General features: G+C 45.3%; 1 protein-coding gene across 13 annotated transcripts in view; it reads right to left on the reverse strand.

Annotated features, from left to right (window-relative positions):
• Window positions 1-27,114, reverse strand: part of LOC135913480 (activating transcription factor 7-interacting protein 1-like) — a 179,146-nt gene that overhangs the window by 11,939 nt on the left and 140,093 nt on the right. For 8 of the 13 annotated variants that reach the window (XM_070524533.1, XM_070524529.1, XM_070524532.1 and 5 more), the window contains 3 exons: window positions 14,314-14,670; window positions 9,046-9,160; window positions 7,440-7,994 (listed from right to left, as the gene is read on the reverse strand). In XM_070524533.1, coding sequence (XP_070380634.1) covers window positions 7,440-7,994; window positions 9,046-9,160; window positions 14,314-14,670 — 1,027 coding nt within the window. The remainder of the gene's footprint in view (window positions 1-7,439; window positions 7,995-9,045; window positions 9,161-14,313; window positions 14,671-27,114) is intronic. The other 5 variants (XM_070524528.1, XM_070524527.1, XM_070524524.1 and 2 more) reach the window with 5 other exon arrangements.

The following is a 27,114-nucleotide window of genomic DNA, read 5'->3' on the forward strand; positions in this document are numbered from 1 at the left end:
ATACACATCGCTGCCGATCGCAGCGCACTGCTCGGCGGAATTTTAAGCCGCCCCTACCCATATGACGTAAATCATCTATATGACGTCAGTGGGGCGAGATATCTGATTGGCTGACCAGGTCGCGTGATTGATAATTTTTCCAACTTTATGGTAAACAAATGATGTTTGTAATAGTTAGAATGTTAGGTAATTTGTTTTTATAAAGAGAAAGTAGCATAAAGGAAATGCACAAGAACAATTTTGCAGTACACTTAAGCACTTCCAGCACACAGCAAGTAATCCTCTGCTTGTGTTACAACGTTCTCCGTCTTTGACGAGAGCTCCGCTGTCAGTGTCGGTCTGTCTTTTCACGAGCGCTATGATTCGACTTTGTTGCATTGTGGACTGCAAACGTAGCGACTGGCAATATGTCAAGCTGCGACATCGTGTACCTCTGCAGGCCAGTACACGAGTGGACTGGCTGCAGCGCATTGAACTGCCGCCATCCGATCGGTGCCAGCATTTTTGCGTTTGCGGCCGTCACTTTACACTGGAAGATTACTAACGCAATAGTGTTTCGAGAGTCCGGTATTAGGGTAAACGCAAGCACAAGAGGATAGTGCCTGGCCGTGTCCCCTTGCGTGTTGTTTCATGGGATAAACAGAAGCGCAAATGTGAAAGGTCTGCACGATGCAGCCACCTGGTGGCAGAGACCTCAAACAGACACAGTAGCAGTAACAAAATGTATTCTTTGATGCTGGCGTAAATTTTTCGCAGGAGTATAATCATTAACACGTTGTTTTTGTAAATGTTTAACATGTTTTACATTTGGTTAGAGCAATATTAGCTTTTTCTTTGGCTGGTTAAGCTCTGTGCCAATGGGTGGCTGGACAGTGGAGACCGATCAGGCAGCTCACGTACGTCTACGCTAAAGTTCCTTCATCAGCTTGAGTTTATGTCTCCACCGTTCCATCGAAACGTTCAGCTGGTGTGTGGTTACCGGAACACCAGACACGTTCGGTGATGCGGCAGAATGCTCGCAATGCACGCTGGTTCGATAGTTCTTGCTTGGGGTCCACGGCCAGGCGGCTAGCGGAGAGGTTTCGCACGGGCTCCAAAACAACCGGAAGTGGATGATGTGACATCGCATCATGATGCAGAACCAGTGAAGGCGGAGCTTAGCCTTGATCGCTCGGCGAACATGTTGAGGAGGAAAAACATGGCTAGGGAGGAGGGTAACCTGTAATCGCTTGTAGCTCTATTACTACGTAACGCTTCACTTAAATTGTGGTGCGAATGTTCTACTTAAGCTGCACCCTACGCGTCTACAAAATTTGTCCAAACCGTTTCACAGAGGCCCTTTAACAGGGTGTCTACCAAGTTGACATTTCCAAATTCCCCGAGTTTTCCAGGTTTTCCCTGAGTGCTTTTGCAAAATTCCCTGAGTGATGCAGAACTATGTTTTATGTCAAGTCGCGCTGAAACCATATTGCCCTATGCTGTCACTCTAGTAAGCATATGAAAAAAATTTTAAAGAAAACCGACTTAATCCAATTTGAATACTAAGGAGTAGTGTTTATGTTATTCAAAAAAAGAATATAAGGGAGGGGTTATAAAATGCACAGCAAATAAAATGTCTTCGAAAAAATTTTCAAATCGAGTTGAACATTCTCTAGTACAAATAGAAAGGAGATGCATACAGAAGCAAATATTTTCGAATATGAGCTATTTCTATCAACTGATAGCATGCTCAGTGTCATGCAACTGTCCTGACAACTCTCAGCTCGCGCAAGACGCCTCAGTGTTGTGTTTTACTGCTTTAAAGAGTTTACTTTGGTTTGGATGAGGGACACCTGCATCTCAGCATCAGCCAACAATTGGTTTTTTGAGCGCAGGCTCCTTCAAAGAAGCGGTCGCATACTTAATTCCCCGTTCATTCCTCAGTGCGTCGATCCTTTCTGTTCTCGTCCTCCTTTCGCCGCGCGTTCGCCCCACGGACCATTTGAAGAATACTCTTGGTCAATTTACAGTCAACGTCCAATTTTTCGGACCCCCTAGGGGCCGCGAAAACTTCCGAAAAATCAGGCAGTCCGAAAAAATAAATTCATGTCTTTTACTGCCCTTAAGGGCTAAAATCGACACATGTACGTCTGAAAAAGCTCTGAATGCATGTCAGTGCACTTATTAGGCATATCGGTGCTCCTACTGTGACAGGTGAGGGCGGGTGCACACGTGTAAAATTAAGGAATACATACAGTGTCCCGCGACAATTGCCCCTTCCTACGTTTGTTACGCTTCACCGCGTTACATGACTGTAACGAGGCGAAGCAGACTTTCGGGAAAGAGCATTATGCAATGCGCCGTGCTTTCCGAGCTTCGAAGACAAAATTATTGCTGTCAGCGGAGAAATGAAGAAACACGGCACGCAACGTCGAAAAGCGAACGTCGAAGCAGCTAGGCCTAGCGTTGCCGCAGTGGTGGCTACGGCTGCCAGCGGATCTGCGTGCGAGAGCACCGGTTCAAGGCGGCGAGGTAATCAAAATAGCAGCGGTGGTGGTTTTCATTAATGCAGTCTCGGACCTGCGATCACACAAAACGTTTAGAAAATCGGACGGCGAAGAGTTCTTGCATCTGAAATTTCAGACGTTATGATACATTGACTCTTTGGGGTATGTGGTGGTGCCGCGAAGCCGTACGAGTTATCGGGAATCCGGAAAGTCGGTCGTTGACTGTACACTGGCAACTCCTCCAGCCGACGACGATTCGTTACGAGTTCTGTCTGTTTCTCGAGCCAGCATTACCGCGACTTTGGACCCTCTAAAAAAATTACAGCTAATTTTCCCTGATAGAAGCACAAATTCCCTGAGTTTTCCCTGAGTTTTTCCAGACTACTCAAAATCCCTGAGAATTCCCGGTTTTCCCGGTTGGTAGACACCCTGTTTAAGCAGCAGCCGCTTGTGCAGAACCCTGACCTTTATCTTGCATCCCCTCACCCCTTGCCGGAAGAAGATTGTGTGCTTCCATCCAGCCTTCCTCTCTCACGGGCGCGCTATATTGAGACGCGACTGTCGGCTGACCCTCGCAAGTCAGTTGTCAGCCCGTATTGACACGGCAAAAGTCCGTTTTAACGCCTAATTTTGACAAATGTTGCTGCTAATTTCACCCGCTGTAGCCGATAAGTCTGTTGTAGCGCGGTCTGTTAAAAGTGAACATCGTTGCATTAATAAAATAGATAGAGCAAACTAAGGTTAAAATATGGTCTGTTATAACCGAAAGTCTGTTGTACATGGGTGCGTTGTAACAAGCGTAGACTGTATGTGGTATAGTGCAGTTCAACTTCAGTACCTCAGTTTTGCAGTAATTGTTGAAATTCTTGATGCATAATGACTCAACACTGCAGACAAAAGATTGTCTGCAGTCTATTTCATAAAAAATATTGTCCGACAAAAAAGTTTGGCCATTTCCGGTCAGAATTCGGTATAATAGTGTGGCACAAAAGGGGTTAATATGTGAACCCAAAGCGCAATGCCAGACACTTTTTGTATACGACATACATTGGAATGCAGCCACTGCTACCGAGAATCAAACTCGCACCCTAATACTCGGTAGCGAAATAGCATGGCCGCGCTCCCAGCCGGACAGTCTATGTCATTCGCACAAGTGTGCCTACATAATTCACAGTGCTATGACGTCACTCATAGTGACAAGTGACTTGAGATTTATTCAAGGTAACAGCAGTTACTTGTTCGGTTTGATGCTTCAAGACAAATTAAGGTTTAGATAATGTTATAAAAACTACAAACCGAATGTCTGCGTGTCTTTAGCAAGAGAGATGCACTTCCATTTCGTCTGCCTGTTCCCACGTCGTGCAGTCACACACACAGAGAGCGAAACTAGGTCATTTTCTACTGTGTTCCAGGGCCTGAACATGCTCTTTAATCTGCTTGCGTCTACCTCAGTGTTCATGTGAAACTGATTTATCACACTGCTAGTCTGGTGCCAGAAGTACGATGACACAGTGTATCACTGTAAGGATGCATGAGCCAGGCCAGCCTCCCCTATTGTGCACAGACTGAGGGATCCATTTCGCAATAGCAGCCACACAACAAAGCATGCGTTTCGCAAGATCGTGCACAGATCGAAACAAAACAAGTGAAGCAGCTTGCGGACTTGCGAGCAAGACCGTCAGTGGAAGCGCTCCACACAGCTAGAACACTTAATCAAGGGGGAAAAAGGAAACTGAAGAACAAGAATGAAGAAGGCGATGTTCGTGACGTGTTTGTGACGCAATTCTCCAGCTCCAGTATGGGAAAACACATGGAATTAACTGTGCTTGCAGAAGCTAGACGGGGGCAAGTGGCGGGGGTGTTTATGTTCGGCAGTGAAGCCCTGCATCCTGAAATCGTTTCTATTTCTGCTAATAATAATAAACCAATTTGAAAAATTATTGAAGTAGGACATTCCCTAAAGGACACCTAAAAATTTCCAACATATAACCAAATTTGCCATGTGGGCTGGTGAGGGGCCTGCTAATGATACAGCCTCCATCACTCAAGCAGTGTAACAAAAGTTTTCTTTTTCTCATTGTTACTGTGCCTCAACAGGTTCCTGGAACACACAGTGCATGCGTCACTGAGATCATAAATCTCATATATATCTCTCAGCTCTGTCATACTATCAACTTCTATCAAAAAAAAAAAAAAAGCCAGAACGTGAAGTGGGACACAAACTGTACAGGCCTTAGAAATGATAGCAAGAACTCGTTTGACTTCCGTTAACCATTTCAAGTTTCCAACTTTGCAGCCTAAAGTGACAACCAAATGGAATACGTTTGTGATATATATACAGCTTGGTGCGGGTACACTTAACTTTACGCAGTACAATAGCCATGCTGTTAAAATGGCCAAAAATATGCTCTACTAGACATCTGCTTTGGCGAGTAGCCAAGTGATGGACATGCAGGCAAGGAATATCACAGTTACGCAATCTTAACACGCTGTCGATTGTAGTGAGTACCTGATTTTTCATGGCCAGAAATGGAAAATGTAGTGACCTCAATTATAATGAAGCCCCGATTTTCATGCTTCGAGAAAACAATGACTGGAGTTTCATGGTAAACGAGAGAAATAGCAATTTCTTCTCACTTGTAAAAAAGAAAAAGAAAGGTAAGAAATAAAAAAAGAATATAAACTCTGAGGTAACTTAAGATGCTATCTGGACACTACCTCTATAGGTGGTGCCCAGTGGCAACAAACTTCTGACTCTCCCAGGAGCTTCGGAATCGGCAGTAAGCCAAAACACGGCCTTCAAGATTGAGAAGCGGGATTCGAGAAGTTTTGTTTTTGTGCTCAAATTCTAACGTGCACATGTATTATAGTTTGGCTAACTTTTCCAGGCAAGAAAGTGTGCATTACAATTGAGTAAACGTGGTATGTCATGCAAGGAAATTATACGAACTAAACAAAAGGTCGCACTTGCTGAAAATTACACTGGAAATGTAATTCAATGGAAATGTGCCAAATGCAGTTAACATTTTGCAACGAAATAGGTCACCTTCAACATGACCCTGAATAAAATGCCTTGAGTGGAATGCACCTGAACAGAAGTGAGTAGCACAGAGAGCTTAATTAAACACACCCCTAGGTTGTTGACAAGTCCCGAGGCCTACTTGCACAAGGAAGATCTGCCACAGGGCAACATATATGCACAGGCAGATTCGGAAACATCAACTGGTACCACATTTACTTGCATAATGATGAAACTTTCTTGTTAAAAAAATTGACGCAAATTCAGGGATGCGATCATCATGCGGATTAAATTTCCCGCAAAAAGAAAAACAATTTTTTTTTCATCCTGCATTTGCTGCAGGATGACAACAGGTCAACAAATAGGCGGCTGTCACTAACAGTGCGAGACACCAAAACAAAAATGGCGACAGGCGAAATTTCTTTTTCTTCTCGTGAGTACATTATGCGCATTGAAACAGTTTTTTCTGTTTCAGTAATGAATAATATCATTACTATCGGCAAGTTTGCGGCAATAATGTAGCCATGACCACTTTGAGGGGACAGAAACAGAGATGGGCGCGCTTAGCTGCCAGGGACATAGAAACCCATGGCGGGCAGGCTGCGGAAACTGCGGCATTTGTCTTCACTACTATCCGAATATGGCACGCTTCCGCTACACGTGGGCGAATATCCTAGCTGTGTTACAAGCGTTGGCGTATGAATAGGGTACACTTTTAATGTATCAGTGCTAACGTGGCTACAATCGTTGCCGCTCGCGATTTGTTACGTGCGCCCAAGTGCAGCCGAGGAAAATCAAAAATTGCCTTTTTGTTGTTGTTGACCACAAACATTATGAAGCCTACAAACAATAAAGCCAAGGCAAGTTCAGTTGTTGCTTTCTTTTCATGAAAGTGTGGAAAGTGATGAAAGTGATGAAAGGAATGAAATGGGGCATCTGCTTAAGAATGTTCGATGCGTGCAGACCGCTTCGTGTCTTAAGAGAGTCGTTCGCATAGCATTCGACAGCATTCGACAGATGGTAAGCATAATCATCATTAGCTAGACTTGGCACACAACATATTGCTGTAGCAAGTTCGGGGTGCGATTATTACACCAGAAAGGAAAAATATAGGATTTTGACGCCAAAATTCAGGGGTGCAATCACTACGCGAGTGCCATGATTATGCAAGTAAATACAGTATTTAAAAACTGATTACAGCCCTCTTTTGACAAGAAGGCATGAGAAATAATTTTTTTGACATTAAGCATAGGTCTACATAACAAATCTCGCATCAAGCAGTTGTTTTTTCTATGCAGTCAACGATATGTTCGAAAACTACCATATTTGCACGATTCTACCTCGCCACAAATTATAACACAGTTATATTATTGTCCAAATATTTTTAAAAAATAATAATAAATAACTCGATGCCGATTCTACTTCGCACCTCAACTATCAAAACCTGTGTCGACGCGTACCATGCAGAAACAATATTATGGAACACAAAAGGCACACAGGCATGCACACAGCAGAATCTTAACGGCTAGTGGCTATCAGAGCCCAATGACACCTCCTTTTCGCTGTCTACTGACAACAGAAAATCTGCAGTTCCAGTTAGAGAATTACAAATGCCCCACTGCTGGGGGCTTGTGCAACCATCGTCTGCGGGAGGGAATTCCATGCACCATGGACCCACCTTGCGATGTCTCAGAGCATTGCTTTCTTCAGACTGATGGCAGTGTGGCTAGCTACCTTGCATTAAACTTTTTCTTTTCTTTTTTTTTTTTAACCTCGAGTAGAATTAGTCATGATTGTAACACACATGCAAATTTGAACGCACCTAACAAAAAGAAGCACCATTCTGTGCTTCCTCTAAAGTGGACTGCACTGTGCACACCCTAGGTTTTCGAAACACCATCCGGAGGGGTCAAGAGAGGGAGAAAGCCACTCACACTGAACGTCGCGGGTCCTCTTCTCGGTGATGCCGTGCACGGCCATGAAGGCCGCCTTGCAGACCTTGCGCCGTAGCTGTGCTGTGCCTGACGCAGGCAGCCAGTACACCCACTTGCATCTGCCTTTCCGGGCAGCGGCAGCGGAAGAGTCCTCCTTGCTGGCTCTCTTGTTCCGCTCCCGCTTGGCCTTGCCTTTCGTGTACATGCGCCCCAGCAGCTCACGCAGCTGCTGAGTCGACTCGAGGCGACCAAAGTCCGCGTGCAGTCGCTCCTTGTAGGTCGCCGCGAGCTTGTCGTAACGGCAGGTGCCCAGTCGGCAGAGACAGGCGTGGCGTAGGGGCCGCTGCGCGTGATAGGGCAGCCGTCGCCGAACCTGCTCCTTGCCGTCCTCCTTGTCGCCACCATTCCCGCCCTGATTGTCTAGGAACATCTGCCACTGCTCCAGAACCTTTTCCATGTCCTCCGCGGTTGGTGGCTTCGGCTCGGCTACTTCCTTCTTGACCACCACAGCTTTCTTGGCCGGTGGCACTTTGCGAATAGTTGCGGCGGCGTCTGCTGTGGGCACATTTGTGACAGGCTGTTCTTTATGAGCAGTCCAGGTACCTCCCCGCGTCGAGCCACAATTGTGAAGAGCTTGGCTGGCCATACCCAACGTAACAGCTGCTATGCTAAGCGTAGAGCTGCAACGACTTAAGAGTATAGCATTGCTGGTCTGGTCAAGACAGCCAATGCAGCTTTCTGGCGAAAAAGTGCCTGGACCCAATGTTCACAGACGAGATTCCAAGCAGCTGATTGAGGCAATCAGTTGTGGGAAAGCTGGTGAAGCATTACACTAAAGGCAATGCAAGCAAAAAAAAAAAAAAAGACAAGGGCAACAAGAAAACAGTGCACCTGTTGCCTCTCCTTTCTGCAGTGTTCTAAGCTGATTGGTGCCGTCTTCGACATCTTAACGAGCCTAAGGATGGTGCAACCACTCTCTCAAGCCTGCCAGACAGCAGGTATGCAAGCACTTAACCTAGTGTTAACAGCACACAAGGTAAGCTTGTCTGTCCCTCCTCAACGCATGGCAGGCATCACCAATGCCCTATTGTAAGCGGCACCACGGTGGGTGGCAATTGCCAGAGTGCCAGTCTGCACACCCCACAGATGCAGCTGAATGTAATGTGTTGATGCTTTGAACTCAATGCAAATTCCTGGCGCTTTGATCGGGCCCATGACAAAGTCAAGAGGAGGCAGCAATGAAGACAAAAAGGGAAAAAAATACAACTCAAGCAGAAGAATGTGAGAAAAGAATGATAATCGTTACTTCACAATTTCACAGTCTGGCTCCCTCAGTCTTTCAACTAAACAAATGGCAATTGTGCAATCAGAAAAAATAATCTTTGGTACTGGGCAACAAAGGCAAAAATTGTTTCTTGTTTTGAAAATTCTAATACCAACATACAACAATGTTTTCAACAATGTCCAGCCTCCTTTTAGGCAGCAAAATAGTGGCCAGGTGTCACAGCTTAATTACAGAAAGGAACAAATCGGAGAGAACATACCAGAACATAGGTCGGTAAATGCCCCTCACCCCTCCCAGAGAAAAGCAAAAACTTAACCGTGCCTTTCTCACCACTGGCAGCCTTCGTGATCTTCAGCGCAGGCTTGGGTGGTAGTCGTTTCTTCTTGGGGTCATCAATGTACCGCGGTGTGGGCGGTAAAGAAGCTGGATGCTGAGTCTAGAAAAAGAAAGAGGGAACACTTGTAAAAAATTAAACAATAAATAAATGTTGTTTTATTCATGCTCTTAGTCAAGGGCAGCTTCAATGCTAGGTCAGTGAAGTCTGCAAGGAAGTTGCAGTCAGCCAGTAAAAAAAGGGCATGGTTGAGAGGGATGACCCTTTGTCATAAAGAATTTGAGCAATGCTACAAGGTAAACAGATAGAGTGTTTAATTTCGATAGCTTTGGCCGGTGGACCGATCTTCAGGGGTTGCAAGAAAATGGCAGTTTGGCACTAATAGTGAAGACAGCAGATCGGGTGCCCAGTCGTTCTCAGATACATCAAACCAAACGGACAGTTGTGACAGTGATCAACTCTTTCTCCCCGCTTTGGTAGATTTACCGATGCCTTATTGGCAATGATGCAGGGCTAAAGAAAAGTGGAGGCCGGTGGAAAAAGAAAAAAGGAGAAAGAGGAGGAGGGAGACATAAGTCAGAGAAATGCAGGGGGGCGGAGAGTAGCGGTTGCTGGTTCCCTTGACATGAGGCAAGGAAGGAGAAAACAGTTGAAAACATTCCATCCTATGAAGTGGATTTACAGTGAAGCCGTTGCCGACGTTCGACAAGTACTACTGCCCCAACTGACGTTAGACGACGTTCCACAAGCACCAACACGACAAGCAACGTATGTCCCTCACGCACACATGTGTGCTGAAATGCAGGATCATCCTCATTCTTGAAGGCCCTGCACCTGGCGCAAATGCATAATTTGACTAAATTAATTTTTCAAAGTAAAATGCACCAGAAAATTAATAAAGTATGACTTTACAAACAATTTGAGGCTTGTAACACATGAAAAAACAGGGACGAAAAGAAGACGTGGCACACACAGGCGCTAACTTGCAACTATCTTTATTTCGAGCAAGGGACCCCTACATATATACAACTTTTCCGCGTACATCATACATGTGCTGTTTGCAAAAATTCCTAACACGCCATTGCGCAGGTAAGCTAACTCTTTATGGGAAAGGGCAATTGATGGTTTTGACACACAGTTATCCCCAAGCCTATCAATCATTCCCGCTTCAATAATTTCGCGAGTTAATCTTCCTCGGGCTCTTCCCACAGCGGAGCAGACTCTGTATGCTGGAGCACACATCGAGTGGTCACCATCATCCCCCCCGGCAACAGCGCACTTGCACTGCCTGCAGTGAGCGTCAAGGAACCCACGCCGCTTTTCTGCTGCATTATACTGGTGTTCCTTTAAACGCTCGTTGGGGCCACCTTACGCTTTGCCCCACATAATTTTTCCCACACTTTAAAGGAAGGTTGTAAACAATTGCTCCTGCACATTCAACAAACGGTTTCTGGTGTTTCTTTTTGTATGTACGCTTGTCAGACAGGCCTGATCTGGTTAGTCTGCACAGACGTTGCAATTTTGTAGTAGCTGAAAACGCAACCATAACTTTCACGCGCTGACCCAATTTCTTTAAACGGTGCAATAAAGCCGTGGATATATGGGATGACAGCAACGCTCCTCTTATTTACATATGGCAGGCTGGCGGAATTTGAAGTCAAAGCTATCGAAAAATTCCGCCAGCCTGCCTTGCGTTGCTGTCATCCCATATATCCATGGCCTATGTGCATGTCACATCGCATGTCAAATGGCATGGTACGATGCTAAAGATGATGATGATAAAATGGCATTCCCTTTGAAATGGGATGGTGAAAAACAGTTACCTAGCCTGCTTGACAGGCTAGAGTCTGTGAAGGAGTACGTTTACCTAAGTAAATTAATCACAGGGAACCCTGATCATGAGAAGGAAATTCATAGAAGAAAAAACGTGGGTTAGATCGCATACAACAGACATTATCAGCTCCTGACTGGAAGCTTACCCTTATCATTGAAAAGGAAGGTGTACAATCAGTGCATTTTACCAATGCTGAAATATGGGGCAGAGACTTGGAGACTGACAACGAAGCTTGAGAACAAGTTAAGGACAGCGCAAACAGTGATGGAACGAAGATTGCGAGGCATAACGTTAAGAGACAGAAAGAGAGCTGTTTGGATGAGAGAGCAAACGGGCATAGTCGATACTCTAATTGACATCGGGAAAAAAATGGAGCTTGGCAGGTGATGTAATGTGCCGGTTAGATAACCATCGGGCCATTAGGGTTACAGAATGGGTACCAAGAGAAGGGAAACGCAGTCGAGGACAGCAGAAGACTAGGTGGAGCAATGAAATTAGGAAATTCGCACGTGCTCGTTCGAATCGGTTGGCGCAGGACAGGGCAATTGGAGATCGCAGGAACCTTTGTCCTGCAGTGGACATAAAACAGGATCATGATGATGATGTTGATGAGCCTGCTTGAATTAATCAGGTATGCCATACATGTTTTTCATTTCATAAATATTTATAGATCTCCATAATCTTCTTTTTCTTTCTCAAGACTTCCCTATCTACCTTGTACCACTACATATGCAACTGCTACACGAGGTGCCTCCTGGTATAATAACATGCAACTGCAATGCAAAGGCACATGTACAGACGCTACATGGCCCGCATCTTGCATCACAAGGCAAGTAGCACGATATGATGATGATGATGATTCATTGGTATCCCTTTGAAACACAGTAGTGGCATAGTCACCTCGCCAACTTAATTTAATCAGGTACATATTTTCAAGAAATCTTGTATCATCACCAGCTTGGTTACGCCCGCTGCAGGGCAAAGGCCTCTCCCATACTTCTCCAACTACCCCGGTCATGTACTAATTGTGGCCATGTCGTCCCTGCAAACTTCTTTATCTCATCCACCCACCTAACTTTCTGCCGTCCCCTGCTACGCTACGCTACGCTACGCTACGCTACCCTTCCCTTGGAATCCAGTCCGTAACCCTTAATGACCATCAGTTATCTTCCCTCCTCATTACAAGTCCTGCCCATGCCCATTTCTTTTTCTTGATTTCAACTAAGATGTCACTAACTCGCCTTTGTTCTCACACCCAATCTGCTCTTTTCTTATCCCTTAACATTACACCTATCATTCTTCTTTCCATAGCTCATTGCAACACCCTCAATTTAAGTAGAACTCTTTTCGTAAGCCTCCAAGTTTCTGCCCCGTATGTGAGTACTGGTAAGACACAGCTGTTATACACATTTATCTTGAGGGATGATAGAAATCTTTTATACATGTCATTAAACTTCTTTTTCTTCCCTAAACCTGAGCATGTGCTACATAGCATTCTACCTGGTGTAACAATATGCAATTGCAATGCAAAATGTGGACACATCAATGCTATGTGCTACACATGTGACATTGTATGTCTCCTCGCATGCTGGGACGCATTTATAGGGCATTTCTCTGCGGAATGCTAGAAAGCACTGGTGTGGCTCAGTGGCAGAGTAGCTCCCATGCAACGGGCTTGGGTTCAATCCCTGCAGGAACTGTTTTTCTCTCTCTCTCTTATTCTGGGCGATAGGTGCTATGGACACCACCGCCAAGTGAAACGGCTATTGGAATAAGCCCAGAACAGCTTATGCTGTAAAACAACATCTGGATCTCTGTAACAGAACTTAAAGGGGCCCTGGACCACCCCTCAGGCTTGGTGAAATAAACACAGTCCGTAGATAGCATATGCTGCTGTAAACATCTCAGCCAAATGTTGCAGTAATGCACGGCACTTGGATCTTGCAAGCGGAGCGCAAAGTCACCTTCCTCTCAAATGCTCTCTTTCCAACAGAAGCCTGCTCCCAACTCTTTTCTGGAAACTTTACTTCATAATATAGCAGATTATCATACGCGGTTGCTACTGCCCAATAGCTAACATCAATTAAAGACGGTGTTTGGATCAGTACGCTTCTTGCTACTGTTACTGTGTATATTTATTTACGCAATTTAATAAACAGACTGAAGTACGTGAAAACCTGCTTCCGAATTCCAATAATAATGACATACTTTCAGAAGAAGCCACCTACCGTCTGCCCATGCTCGGCTGCGGCCGGCTGCGTAGTAATTAAGTTTTGGCCACCCTGCTTATCAGTGCCCTGGATGTCAGGTCCTGCTAATTTCAACAGGTTTTGAACACTGAACTAGCCTCAAACCATGCGAAACTTAGAGACACTAAAAGCAAACATTAAGTTAAGCTGAAGTGATAGTTTAGTGCTCTAGAACGTCTAGGCCACCAATATTACCATGAACAATGCTTTAGTAACCGAGAAATTGAGGTAAATGCAGGACACGATTAGAGACTCACCTGGGACATTCAAGTACTAGCCCAATGACGAAGACACTCCTAATTATAATTCTGTGACCAGTACTGAGCCACTCATAATAAAAAGATAATTGTATTGGCTTATAAGACGAAAGAGAACACTTTTGTGACTGCGCCTATTCCCATCGAAAGCATGTTATCGATGATTACAAATTCAAACTTTGATGCTCTCCGAGTGCTTCTGGACAACTAGAGCCATCTAATTATTTAAAGAAAAATTAAATTTTGAGGTTTTACATGCCAAAACCACTTTCTGATTATGAGGCACACCATAGTGGAGGACTCCGGAAATTTAGGCCTTCTGGGGTTCTTTAACATGCACCTAAATCTAAGTACCATGGGTGTTTTCGCATTTCTCCCCCATTGAAATGTGGCCGCCGTGGCCGGGATCCGATCCTGCAGCCTCGTGCTTAGCAGCCCAACACCAATTCTTTAAAGAGAAACTATTTTATTGTTTTCATTTTTATGTTTCTCTTTTCTACCATGCGGGGATTTTTTAAAGCGCCATCGTAGTCGGTGTGACGAATGCTCGTAATTTAAAAGATGGTGTCGACATCACATGCCACTGCTCCACGAAAACGTTGAATTTTGACAGATCACAATGCATCTGGGTTCGAATTTCTAGATAATGGTAGCAGCACAGGCTCGGAAGACGGCTTCGATTCGTCAGACTTTAGTACGGATGATGAATTGTGTCAAACTGCCCCGGAAGATCAACAGGCACCTGCTGATGATTTTCGCTTTCTTATCGGACCATTTCGTCACTGCCACGTATTGACCTAAGTACATACATTCACACACCGAATTTCATCGAATTAGTTCCATAAACAACAAAAATGGCCCCCATTGCCACTTCCCTCCTTACCTGCCGCTCTCACTAAAATTGAGGGCACTCACTTTTATGAGGGAAACGTTGCCCTCCGGCTTGGCTGGCCGCACAGCACCAGGTGCACTGCCCCCACTGGCGGGCACCTGGACCTGCAGCGGTGGTTGTGGCAGCCTGACAGGTGTGCTCGCTCCTGCACCAGGCACCTGCACCTGCAGAGTTGGCTTCGGAGGAAGAGGCAGGGTTGTGGGTGTGGCTGGTGCGGAGGCTGCCGGCACCGGGGGTCGCACCACGGACATCTGTTGGGGGGCCCCTGGCCGCATGTTCGATGCCATCGGGGCACGCACCAGCGTCGTTCCCGGAGGCAAGGTCAGGGTGGCACCGCCTCTCGGGAGCGTCATCGGTGGTGGGGCACGAACCATGCGGACCTTGGGGGAAAGAAGGGCTCGACATCAGGCTGAGTGTTTAGGAACACCCCACAACACGCTTGTTACACTCTGCAGAGAATGGTGGTGCTTCACCAATCGACTGATTCATACGTTCATTGGATTTAACGTCCCAACACAACACAAATTAATTTTGACCACTTGAGGTTCTTTAACATGCAAGTACACAAGCATGCAAGTAAACAAGCATTTTTTCCCTTTAAGATTGCAGCTTCCGTGTGATGGTGACAAAAGAATGCGAGAAGCTGTCTTTATTTTTTTATACATCTCTATTTCTGCGTTTAATAAGCGAAGCGTTGCGGCACAAAAGGAGTGCTCTATGGGGGAGGGGGACCGGTGCTCTCTTCTTCCTCGAGGTGGAGTGGTCCCTAGGTCGGCTCTGCAAAGAGCTTTCTTTGTGCCTTATGTGTTCCTTGTACAATTCCCTCACCAGCACATGGTAATAATGTGAGGGCTGCCATCTCTTTAAACCCCGGAGCACAACCACAGCACTCACACAGCTCCACACAGAGATGACAATGACAGAAAAATATGCATCAAGCAATTTCAAAAGGAAGCACAGAAAAGCAAAAACAGGTGGTGCACACAAAAAACTACAATACTGGGAGAAGAGAAAAACAGGAGGAGGGTGGGGGGAGAAAGCACACATCTGAAAATGTTGTATCTCAAGATGGACACTCCCACTACATGCAGAGCAGGCAACAGCATAAAGAGTACAGAGACTCTTGACAGAGACAGAGAACTTGACATGTTGTGGTCTTTCATAGACAGTACTGTCTGAGAGTGATGATGATGGACATTAACTCCTTTCTTACCGGGCTTATAGATATCTGTCAATTTGATCTACATTTTTTCGACCTTTTAAACATTCCCACTGGAATTCTTCTACTAGCAACACCACGCTCCTCCATACCTGCCAACCTGGCAAATGAAGACCTTGTTTGCGCCAATGGGGGAGGGGGGGGGGTGCATTCACTGTTTTAACTTCCGGTAGGACCGGGAGGGGGCTTCAAACTTTCAGGCAGTGTTCAATGAGTCCTATTGCAGGGGTCTTGCAGTATCAGACTTTGCTCACTTCAAAAATTTGTACGAGTAGCCTTGCTCAAAACATGGTCTAGACTGACGGCCCTTCACTAGCAGCAAGTTTTGGAGGGTTGCGTTGCACATTGATGAGCGGAATTCAGTCCTAGTTTTTCATGCCATGCTAAAATTCTCTCACACTCTGCCTTGCTATACGGTATCACGAGTGAATCGAGCATCACCTTAGCAACTCGGTGAAACATGTTCTCAACATGTTCTCAACATCAGTGTTTTTCATTTTTCCAACCACAGACCACTGCACGTCCCACCTTTCTTCATTCAGAATGTGCTCTTGAAGACTGCATGCCTGTAGTGTGGCAAACTCAGCTTCGAGAGCATCTAAAGCGTCTTCAGCAGATTCATTGGAATCTCGGGGCAGCAGCGGAGGGAAACTCTAAATAAAAGAACAAAGACTCGAGAGCGATGCCTGTGAAATAAATTTTAGGTTGGCCACCTCCACATCCTTCCGAGTTGCGTTTCATGTGTTGACATCCATAACGCTTCGCCTTGTCGCATTTCGGAAACATTTTCCGTAGAAGAGGCTCAACGTGGTCGCTGACACTAAGGGGTAGGTTGTGTTCGATGAGGAATCCCGTAAATAGGCACTCCACACATATGACACTATCGTCGCAGTTGTTCCGGAGAAAGTTCACTATGTTGTCTTGCTGCTCAGCGGTGCGCCGTGGAAAAGTGCAGTTTTAAGTCGCCTTCGCCACCGTGTGCTGACGTCGCATCCACACGTTATACGAAATGCATAAAGTTCTCTTTTTCTTTATGTCAAAAAGCCCGGAAATTCAGAAGTATAAGATCGCAAAAACTTCTGAAAATACCTTTTCTTGGGCTTTGATAGCACCATGGCATCAAGCACACGAGGACTGTAACTTTACATGGTGCACCGCATACACACGGCCTAGCCGACACTAATCATACTGTGATATATAAGAGGCATGGGGCACAAAAAAGAAAAGCGGAGGACAATGTGTGCCGACCGGTTCGAACGGCACGAGCCCTCGAGGCGCGTGACCCGAGGTGTGATCGGAGGAGAAGTGGTGCCAAGGTGGCATTATCGACGTGGCTCTGGGCCAAGAAGATTGGAGCGCCAGCTTCATACTGGCGACGGGACCCATGGAGGTTTGGACAGGCCCGTGACTCTGGCGACCCAGGGTGTGGTCGTCGACCTCGGCGACGTTCGAGCGATGCTCCTTGGACCTGCTGCGGCCTCCCACGGCGCTGCCGGGCACTCCAGAAATTGGATCACCCTTCTTCGGCAGACCAGCACGGACGATAGTCCCCGGGGCGTCCCGCGGGCACTCCGAGAGGTAGCAGCGGAGCCCCTTGTTAGGCCTAGCCAGGTAGGCCTGAGTGCAACATAGTTCGAGATGCCGGCATCCGAGACAGAGGAGCTGGCCGGCCGATACCAAGGAAGCAAAATTTGCGAAGTCAGAGGGAGCACTGACGGTGACCAAGAGGTGATGCACATCGGACTTGGAGTGACGTGCGCCAACGAAACCGTGTAAGCGTGTTCCTTTTTGTAAGCGTGCGGCCATAGGCCAGGGTTGCCGGACTTTCGCGTGGAACACGCTAAGGACGGACGTAGGGGAGAATAAGGACATATTTAGGCTACTCAAATGTGGAGTTTATCTTTGTCAGTTGAGTTTTGAGTGTGTTTTATTTTGGGGTTTGTTATTAGTAAAATCTGTTTGCGTGCCCGCCTGCGTCTCCCAACTCCATCTCTCCCAACATCTGCACGTCCTCGAGATCAGTGTGACACATACACACAAGCAGCAACGCCTTGCAAGCAGCAGCAACAAGATGCACCGTGCAAGAAGGCCTGCATGAAACGCAAGAGCTACATTGGCTCTGGCTTTGGTCGGCTTACTAGGCACCGTAGTTGGCTGCTTAGTCTATACCGACGGTGCTAGTGCAGCCATTGGTGGTGATGCTGATGATTACGATGTGGCTGTAGATTTCGCAGTGCCGGTTTTGCAAAAACCATTATTGCGCAAACAGAGACCACTTTTCGGGAGATATAAGACAGTGATCGTACAATCAGAAAGTTCAGTAAAAAAATTTGGAGTTGCCCGGGCGAATCGGGAGGGTTGGCAGGTATGCACAGCTGAAATGATAACTGAACTTTAGCTATTGGTAAGATCTGACAACTTTTGGAAGATGACAGTCTGGAAAAATAAAACTGCGACTGGAGGTATTGTCAAAACTAGCCTCCAGTGATCCTTGTGCTTCCTCAATGATACGAAGCAAAAAGTGAGCTTTATGAGCTTTGGTAAACTTGGCAACTTAATTTTTAAATGACAGCAGTGGTGAAGACAAGGTCTCAACAGTAGATGCTCACGAGTGCCTGTTATTTTGATAATTGTGCTTGACTAATGTGAAGTGCAACTTAAATTTTCCCGCCGTGGGTTGCTTTTATCCGTCAGCATTTTCACAGCGATGGGCAAATTATTGAGGGCAATCCTTCCTGCCGTGTGGGGTTTTCACTCACACAAGAGCACGCTGTCAATTACAGACCAACCTCCAACCAAAGCTTTACTAGAAGCGTTATCTCTTACATTTTGAACGCCGCTTGTGCAAGCACCCTTATTCGTTACTGTACAATATTGTGCAACACTCCACATTACCGTACACCACCGCACACAAATTGAACAAACCACGTGGAGGCACCAGCTGAATGCACGCTAAACAAGCTTGCTTGCATAGAATAGATGATTGAACGTAATAATCAAGTATGAGGAGGCTTCTGCATGCTCCCTGGCATGACAACCATTGCTTTGTGAGCCTAAAGAATGCAGTAAAGAACGAACAAGGTGCTTGCTGCAATTAGTGAAAACAAGTGCTCCCACCACAACAGGAACTTATCTGTTTCACATCTGCAAAGCTACCGCATTCCCACATAACACGGGAATCACTATGGCTAGTATTAAAGCAAACAAATCTGCATAATAAATTTTTTTTTACGTGGTCCGACTTACAAAAGCCGGGAACTAGGAGTCAGGCACATATATCGTACACAGCGAAAGCTCATTGTACGAATGCCAATATAACAAAATTTTCAGAAATCTCCTGCCGACTGCTTATAGTGTCAATGTAAAAATTTTCAGTACTACAAACTTCTGAATGCCGAATTTTTCAGAATAATGTTTGTTATTCAGTTTCCATGTCATGTTAACAACGCAACGCCTCAGTACTCAAAATTAATATTCCGAAATCTGTAGACTCTTAGATTTCCATGTATTCATGCCAGCCAGAAAAGTAGTAGGCTAGCATACAACCATGCACATAAAGTGAACACTGCAGCACATGGCTTCCAAAAACCTCAGATGGTACAGGAGGGGAAAAACGTGGGAGGGGACTTTTTTTTTTTTCTATTGTAGAGGCAACGACGCATCCGGTTTTGCGAACACATGCTCTGCCCAGACAAGTGTCACATAGGAGCGTCTCTTCCTTATTTCACCCTTCTTTCAGTGGCCGTACTAGCTACGCATGCGATTTAACCTGCAAACTATAGCCTCCGAGCATCTACTCTCGCATGCTGGTTGCGTGGCCATTTAAAGGTGTCGGTTTCACCCAAACATCCCAACCAATTGACATTTCTTCACTTTGCAGAAAAGAGCATGTGGTTTATAATACAAAACAAGTAATTATCTTTCCCCCTATTCATATTGCAATTTCTGGCATATTTTAGTTCGACTTCACCTTTCACTTTTGCCATTTTTCTCATTTCTAGTTTTCTAGTTAAACTGTACTGTACAGGGATTAGCTAGTGCCATGTATATCATTTAATTCTGCACCAAGTGCCATTTTATAACATATTGTTAATCTTTTCAAACGCCACTAGTGCCAACTATATTTAGTCTTTAACAAGTTCAAGATTATACTTTATCAAATGTTTATGTACTTGTGTTTCAAGCTTGTTTCCACCTCTCGTCCATTAAAATAGGGTCCTACAAAAGTAGATAACTGTGTTTCAACCTTTTTAGAAGTTTCTAACGAAAATTTCGTTTAATCAATTAATCGATGAAAAACATTGCATCACAAAGTTATTAATCGATTCAAAGCTAAAATGATCAATGATGAATCATCAATTGAATAAAAAAGTTAATTGACCATCCCTAATGCGGGTACACGTTCGATTGGGGGATGTGTTAGAATCAGACAAGTACTGTCAAACGAATCTTAGTTGTGTTACATTTTTCTGCCTCTTGTTTAATCTGACCTGCTGAATAATTAAACCAATTTCGTTGGTCCTGTCAGGTAAAAATTAACAAAAGTTGACTGTAAATATTCCTCGAAAGCGCGACATTATTACTCGAAGCAAACCTATTTACTGCTGAAATGAGCAGAGCGACATGGATCTGAAACCTGCAGCGACAGGACACCGCTTGCACTCACAACCGGAACATAGTACACTGCACACTGGAAGCGCAGGTGTGCATGAATAGTGCGTAATTTCACATAAGCATATGTCGACAAGTTGCAGTTGTAATATGTAAAGTAGCTATCAAGGCGAGAGCCTTAGATGGCTCGCGGGACGAGAAATTCGATGTCCGGCGCTATGGCACCAAAGCTTATGGTACCAAAATTCATAGGGAGTCAAACCCTCGACTTTTGGTGGGAGTCAAAGCCACTACCTGTGCTGTTAATTAAGGCAAATCTAATTAAGACCCTCAACCTTTGGAGAACCCACGACTTCTAGTGTTACAGTGAAACCGCATTACTGCAAACACCACATTAACAAATTTTTCAGAAATCCCCTGCTGACTTCTTACGGTTCCCCCCCCCCCCCCAATACAAAAATATTTCAGTACTACGAACTTCAGAATACCGAACTTTTCAGAATAACGTTTATTATTCAGTTTGCGTGTCGTGTTATCGCCCAAGTACTACGAACTAATATTCAGAAATCTGGGGATCCTTAGATTTCCGTGAACTCTTTATGACAGCCGAAACAGTGGGCTAGCAGATCACAAGGCGCAGAAAGCAGACGCTGCGGTGCACCGGTTCAGAAAACCTCAAACAGTGCTCAATAAAAAACGTGGGAGAGAATTTTTGTTTTGTTTTGCAGAGGCGACGATGCATCGGGTTTTGCGAGCGCATGCTCCACCCAGGCAAGTGTCGCTTAGCAACAGAGGCACACCTCTTCCTTGTTTCACCTTTCTTTCTGGGCACAGCTCTTTCTTTCGTGCCTCTTTCTGCCACCGTACTAGCTATGCGCACAGAGAAATGTAACCTCAGTATTTGCGGCAATGCCACACAGTCGCACTTTGTACTTTCCGAATGGTGGGTGTCATTTACGTGCACTTGTGCTTTGGCATAGATCATGTGTCTGCCCCGAGTGAGACAGTTGCGTCTATGGCAAGGAATGTGAAAAACAAAGTGAGAAACAGTGCGCTTTGTAGGTGACGTGGAGCTTCCTTTTTGCCAGTAGTTTTCTTGGCATTTGCTTCATTCTTATTATACAGTGCTTCGATGGTGCATGGCGGCAGAATCTATAGAAAGCAGCGACGTTTTCGTGGATAGCTGAAACTGTGACAACTTATGAAGTGATGGGTGGAATGGTTAATTTTGGGGTTTTCACTACAACGACCTTACAGAATAACGAACAATCTTCAGCGGTCCCACGTGATTCTCATTATATCGAGATTTGACTATAGTTAGGGCAAAATTAGGTCGTCAATTTCTTTATAAGAAAGCGTGAAGCAGAGGCGAAGAAGAAGAGTCAGCACGACCTGTGGTGTTAAGTAAGGTACAGTAAACTCAGATAAAGTTAATTAAGGCACTCGAACCCACAACCTTTGGTGGGAATCGATCCCACTTGGAGATATGAACGAACAGGCCATATCTCCAAGTTCATTTCCAATTGATATTATGAAGGTCGAGAGTCAAACCCACAACCTCTGGTGGGACCCTCAATCTTTGGTTGCTCATATCCATCACCTGTGGGGTTAATTAAGGCAAAGTGAATTAAAGTACAGTTAATTAAGAGAAAGTTAATTAAGCCACTTGAACCCATGACCTTTGGTGGGAATCGATCCCACTTGGAGACATGGACAAACAGGCCATATCTCCAAGTTCGTTTCCAATTGATATTATGAAGGTCGAGAGTCAAACCCACAACCTCTGGTGGGACCCTCAATCTTTGGTTGCTCATATCCACCACCTGTGGGGTTAATTAAGGCAAAGTGAATTAAAGTACAGTTAATTAAGAGAAAGTTAATTAAGCCACTTGAAACCATGACCTTTGGTGAGTTTCAAACCCACTTGAAGATATGGACGAACTGGCGATATCTCCAAGTTGGATTCCAATGGACATCGTGAAGGTCAAGAGTCGAATCCACGACCTTTGGTGCTTTAGGGAGAAGTTGATTAAGGCACTCGAACTCACTACCCAAATGGAGATATAGGTGAACCAGCCATATCTCCAATTTGGATTCTAATTAGCACCTCAAAGATGAGAGCTGAACCCACTTCCTTTATTGCTAATTAAGGCACAGTTCATTAAAATATAGTTGGTTAAGACACTCAAATTGGCAACCTTTGGTGTTAATTAGGACAAAGGTAATGAAGGCACACATAATTAAAGTATAGTTAATTAAGACACTTGAACCCACAACCTTTGGTGGGAGAAAACAAGAAATATGAACACATTAGCATGGAAATGTGACAATGTAATGAATGTCTCGTAAGCAGGCAGGCTGTCACCTTCATCCTCTTTAACATATGTTAAAGTGACTGTCAACTTTTCTATATAGAGGGGGTCACACGTCAGAAAAAGCTCTAGTGCAAAATGTGTGGAGTGAGACTTGTACGACTGCACTACTTGTATAGTCTTCCACAGATTTGCCTCCTAGGTATGAAATGAAGTATACACATCTGATGCCAAGTGTTCAAGTTCAAATCATCATTAAGTGTAAATCAAGGTGAACTGAAGTCTCGCTACATGACCGAGAAGTGGTGGTCTCACCTTTCGACCTCTCTCACAAGTCTACTGCCGAGTCTGGTGCTGGCCGCTCCAATATTTTGTAAAATATCTTCTTTGCTCCTTTTGTTAAAACAACCTCCTCCCTATGCTTAGTTGCCTATGATTCCTGGCCTCAACATGTTCAGTCTCTTAGTACACCCTCCTTCTCAAACACCAAGACCTCCTCTCCTGTTGGCAACACTGGCTGTGTGTATGGTCTACAAGCCTACCAAACAACAACACCTATAGAGCTTCTGCAATGTCTTTCTCGATCTTTTCCAGTGTTTTCTCTGTCAACATTGTGCACTCATTCGTGGCCCACAGGCACACATTTACTATAACAAGCCAGACTGCAATCTGGGTGTTTAACTGCGCCTCATTACCATTCACTCATGCACCTGCCTCTCAGGATAACAAGGCAAGCAGCAGCGTCACGCACAAGCTTCCTCGACACAGTCCATAATATCTTGTGACCTGTTTGAGATTGCACAAGTGTGATCGCGTGTGTCTTGCTCTTACGCAAGAGGTAACCAGCCAACAATGAAAACAATGTACACATCCCTCCTGTGAAGCTGAGGAGAAGCCATGTATGCATGACCCAGTTATATACTTGTGGTTGTAAGATGGGGAAATCTCTCTTGTTGCTGCTCTGTTTAAAGTATGACTGCTTCAAGCAATTTTTGGCTACAGCAACAAATACTTGTGCTGAAAAGCAAGTATGGCTCAGTCAACAATGCGTCTAAGTTTATACTTTACCTCATTGTAAGGAGGCATGGTTACGACGACCTCCCGCCACTGGTAAAATGAATACCATCAGTTTATGCACAGTTGCCTGAAATTAGTTCAAAAACACTAGAATCTGAAAGGTTAAACATTGTCACTCTTTACTACTTCCTTCTGATATCACTTCTTCAGCAATTTCACATAAGTTTTTCGTTAGGAGCAAGCAAATACAGCAGATGCTGGATATATCAAATCCGGATATATAAAATTATCTATATCAAACAGTCTAAAAACCCCCTTGAAAATTCCATGCAAAAGTATACCACTGTACTGTGCGTGTATTCACCTCCTGTTCCTCGTCACATTCGACATATAGAGTGTGCCTGGCCTCAACCCTGCAAGTGTGCTGCTCCCAACGCGGACACGACCACTTCTCACTCCACTGAACATAACTGTGCCGAAGCAACGGCACTGTTTCAGCAGATGCTCTCAAACAGTATATTGAAGTACATGCCACGGAGAAAAAACGAGCAAGGTGTGCATTGCTGAAAGCAGGCGTTCGTTATCAGCGAGAGCAGATCACCACACTGCTTCAATACTCGAAAGACTTGTCAGTCTGATAAGATTCCAGAAGAGTAGATAAAAATCTTTTCACAGAGTAGCTCCGAGCACAAGATGTTGAAGTGGAGATGTCTGTGCCACGAGCTTTGCCTTCGTGAAAACCATAGATTCCCCGCATAATGCATTTTAAGGTTCTGTGAGCAGCCAAAACGAATTCGACCCCAACCTTCACTTGGACGCACTTTTACACTACAGCTTGGATTTAACAAAACCACCACATACCAGATTCACACTTCGGCAGTCTTCACAGAATACCATCACAGAAGCAGCGTTTAAGATGCATCACTGTGTGATTTCGCACGTCCATGCACAACACATTTAATTCATGTTTGCAGTGTTACACATGACTGAGAATAGACTCGTACATTCTGCAAGCTGAAAACTACTTTTGAATCTGACAGTGTGTTATGTGTAAGAGACATGCAGCACAAAACGACGACAACGATGATGAGAAGAAAGCGTTCAAAGCGGCATGAGTGCACAAGGAGAAAGTTTCGGAGGCACGAGGCGTGTTACCCGAGCCATGATTGGGAGAAAAGCAGCAATACGCTGGCATTGTCTGCATGGCTCTGGCTGAAGAAGGTCGTCTCGCCAGCACCGTACTGGCAACGGGAGCTGCGGGCGTCTGGTTCCACAGGCCGTGATGCTGGCCTTCCGAGGCATGGCCGTCGACCTCAACAAGGTCGACGGCTCAGGCTCCTAGGACTTACTGCAGTCTCCCACGGTAGTTCCGGGCACACCAGCAACAATTCCCCTTCGAAGGCAGACCAGCAACGCCACATAAAGCAATCCCCGGCACACCTCATCGTCACTTGAGCAAGGCACTGGACGGAAGCGGTGCTCAAAGGCCTAATTGGCTAGGACTCGTTGCCACGTCATCAATGACTGGGAAACAGGCATCAGAGGCAAACGGACTGTCCGGCTGATACTCAGGCAATGACATCTACAAGATCGCCAGGAGTACCGACCACAGACAAGTTGCCACGAAGCTCAGACTTTTAAGGCAACACAAGCCAGTTACAGAAACTAAGCGTGTTCGAGCCTATCAGCAACTGTGAGGCGGTAACAGATATTGCCAGATCGTGGCCAGATTAGGATTCTTGGGGTTGTATTTGTTGGTTTGCGTTGGATTGCATTCCTAGGGTTTGTTTGTATTCAGGGTGTGTTGCATATTTTTTATGTGTGATAAAAGCCTGTGTGCTGTGCCACTGGGCGTCCCTCATTTCCATCTCCGGAATGCATGCACCCGAGATTGGTGACAACATTAGGTAGCTTGCCAGGATTCCATTCCAGCCCAGTTACTGACACTCAGGAGTTGCAGAGATGGAGTGGAAACGTTAGGCGGCAGTAGCTAAGGACCTAAGCCTATCAAAGGAGGAGAGGATGGCGTTTCTCGAGAGGGCTGAGCAGGAGCAGGATAAACAGCCCGAACGTGTGAGCAGCACAAACAGGAAAAAGAAAACCTTGAGCTAGCTTGAGGCTAGCTGAGATTAATGTGTGTTGCCGCAATGACATTAGTACACCAAGGTCGGCGTCATCCGACACACCCTCTCCTAGACCGAGGCAGATTTGTCCCAGGAAAATAATGGCACCCTTCGACCAACAAAGAGACAACCTGGAGGCATATTTGCATCAATTTGAGAGAATTGCCGATGGGCAAGGTTGGGAGAAGAATGAGCAGGCCAGCACCCTGAGCCTGTGTTTAGTGAGTGAGGCATTGAGTGTGTTTCGTTGAATGCCAGCGGAGGAAACGCTAAACTATGAAAAGGTCAAGGAAACTTTATTACAGAGGTTCAGGCTGACCACTGAAGGGTTTCATGAGAAGTTTAGATTGTGCAAGCCTGGGGATACCAAAATTAGAAAACACTTTGTGTGCTGCCTTGCTAATTATTTCTACAGGTGGACAGACCTGTCAGAAACAGAAAACATATGAAGAGGTTTGAAACAGAATTGTGGGTAAGTAATTCCTTGCCAGATGCAGCCATAGATTGGCAATATTTATTAAAGAGAGAAAGCTACACATGGAACAAATGACCGAACATGCGGACGACCAGTTTGCAGAGGTACAGGGATTGAGAAATTTGGGAAAAGGTGATGGAGATGCACTTACAGCAGCAGTAGGAGGGGTGAGGAGCCAGGTTCAAATTAAGTGTCAAAGAGTACTGCAAAGATGTTTCCTATGCAACCGGTTGGGTCATTTAACGGTGAAATGCCGAGTGAGAAATAGTCGACAAGAACAACAGGTGATTTGCCTATTGTGCCTTAAGAAGTGTCACAAGGCAGACGAATGCAGGACTAGACCCCTGAAATAGAGTGCGTGTGCAATGATGTCACAAGAAGATGGACAGAGAGGACAGAACGTGCCCGTGGAGAAAGGGGAGGTACAGTCAACTGTAAAAGTTTACACGACGCAGGATCTGCCAAGAAGTTAAATTCTTGCGAAGCGTGGTCACACAGCCTCGAATTAAATGTTCCAGCATGTAGTAGCCTTCGCCACCTACACAGTGATTCATTAACTACGAAATGTCATGCCTTAACAGTGCAGGAATTCACATTTAAAGGGGAAACCGCATCCTGAAAACTTTTGTTGTTGACTGTACAAGGGCACAAAGCTACAGTATTGACAGACACGGGAGCCAATACTGTCCAAGTAAGGAGGAGTTTAGTGTCCCCAGAAAGTACGACCGGACACGTTAAACCCGTCACCTTTGTAGATAAGTCTATTAAATATCTGCCAGAGGTCCGAGTACAGGTATCAACTATATTTTACACGGGATTGGTTATGGCAAGATGTGTGGAGTGCCCTCTTTACGATTTGACGATAAGAAATGTACTGAGGGTGAGGAAGGCAGATGACCCAGGCCCAAGTTGGAAAGGGAAGGAACCAGAAAAGCAGGAACACACAGAAGCAGAGAAAGAAGGGGAGCCTGAGGCAGACGTAGCAGCTGTGGTACAAAGATGAGCAGGAGCTAAGGACACCAAACCTGTGACGGCACTGTAGGTTACAGCCATTATTGGATTAATTA

This window comes from Dermacentor albipictus, chromosome 8 (genome assembly GCF_038994185.2).
Source record: "Dermacentor albipictus isolate Rhodes 1998 colony chromosome 8, USDA_Dalb.pri_finalv2, whole genome shotgun sequence".
Taxonomy (NCBI): Eukaryota; Metazoa; Arthropoda; class Arachnida; order Ixodida; family Ixodidae; genus Dermacentor; species Dermacentor albipictus.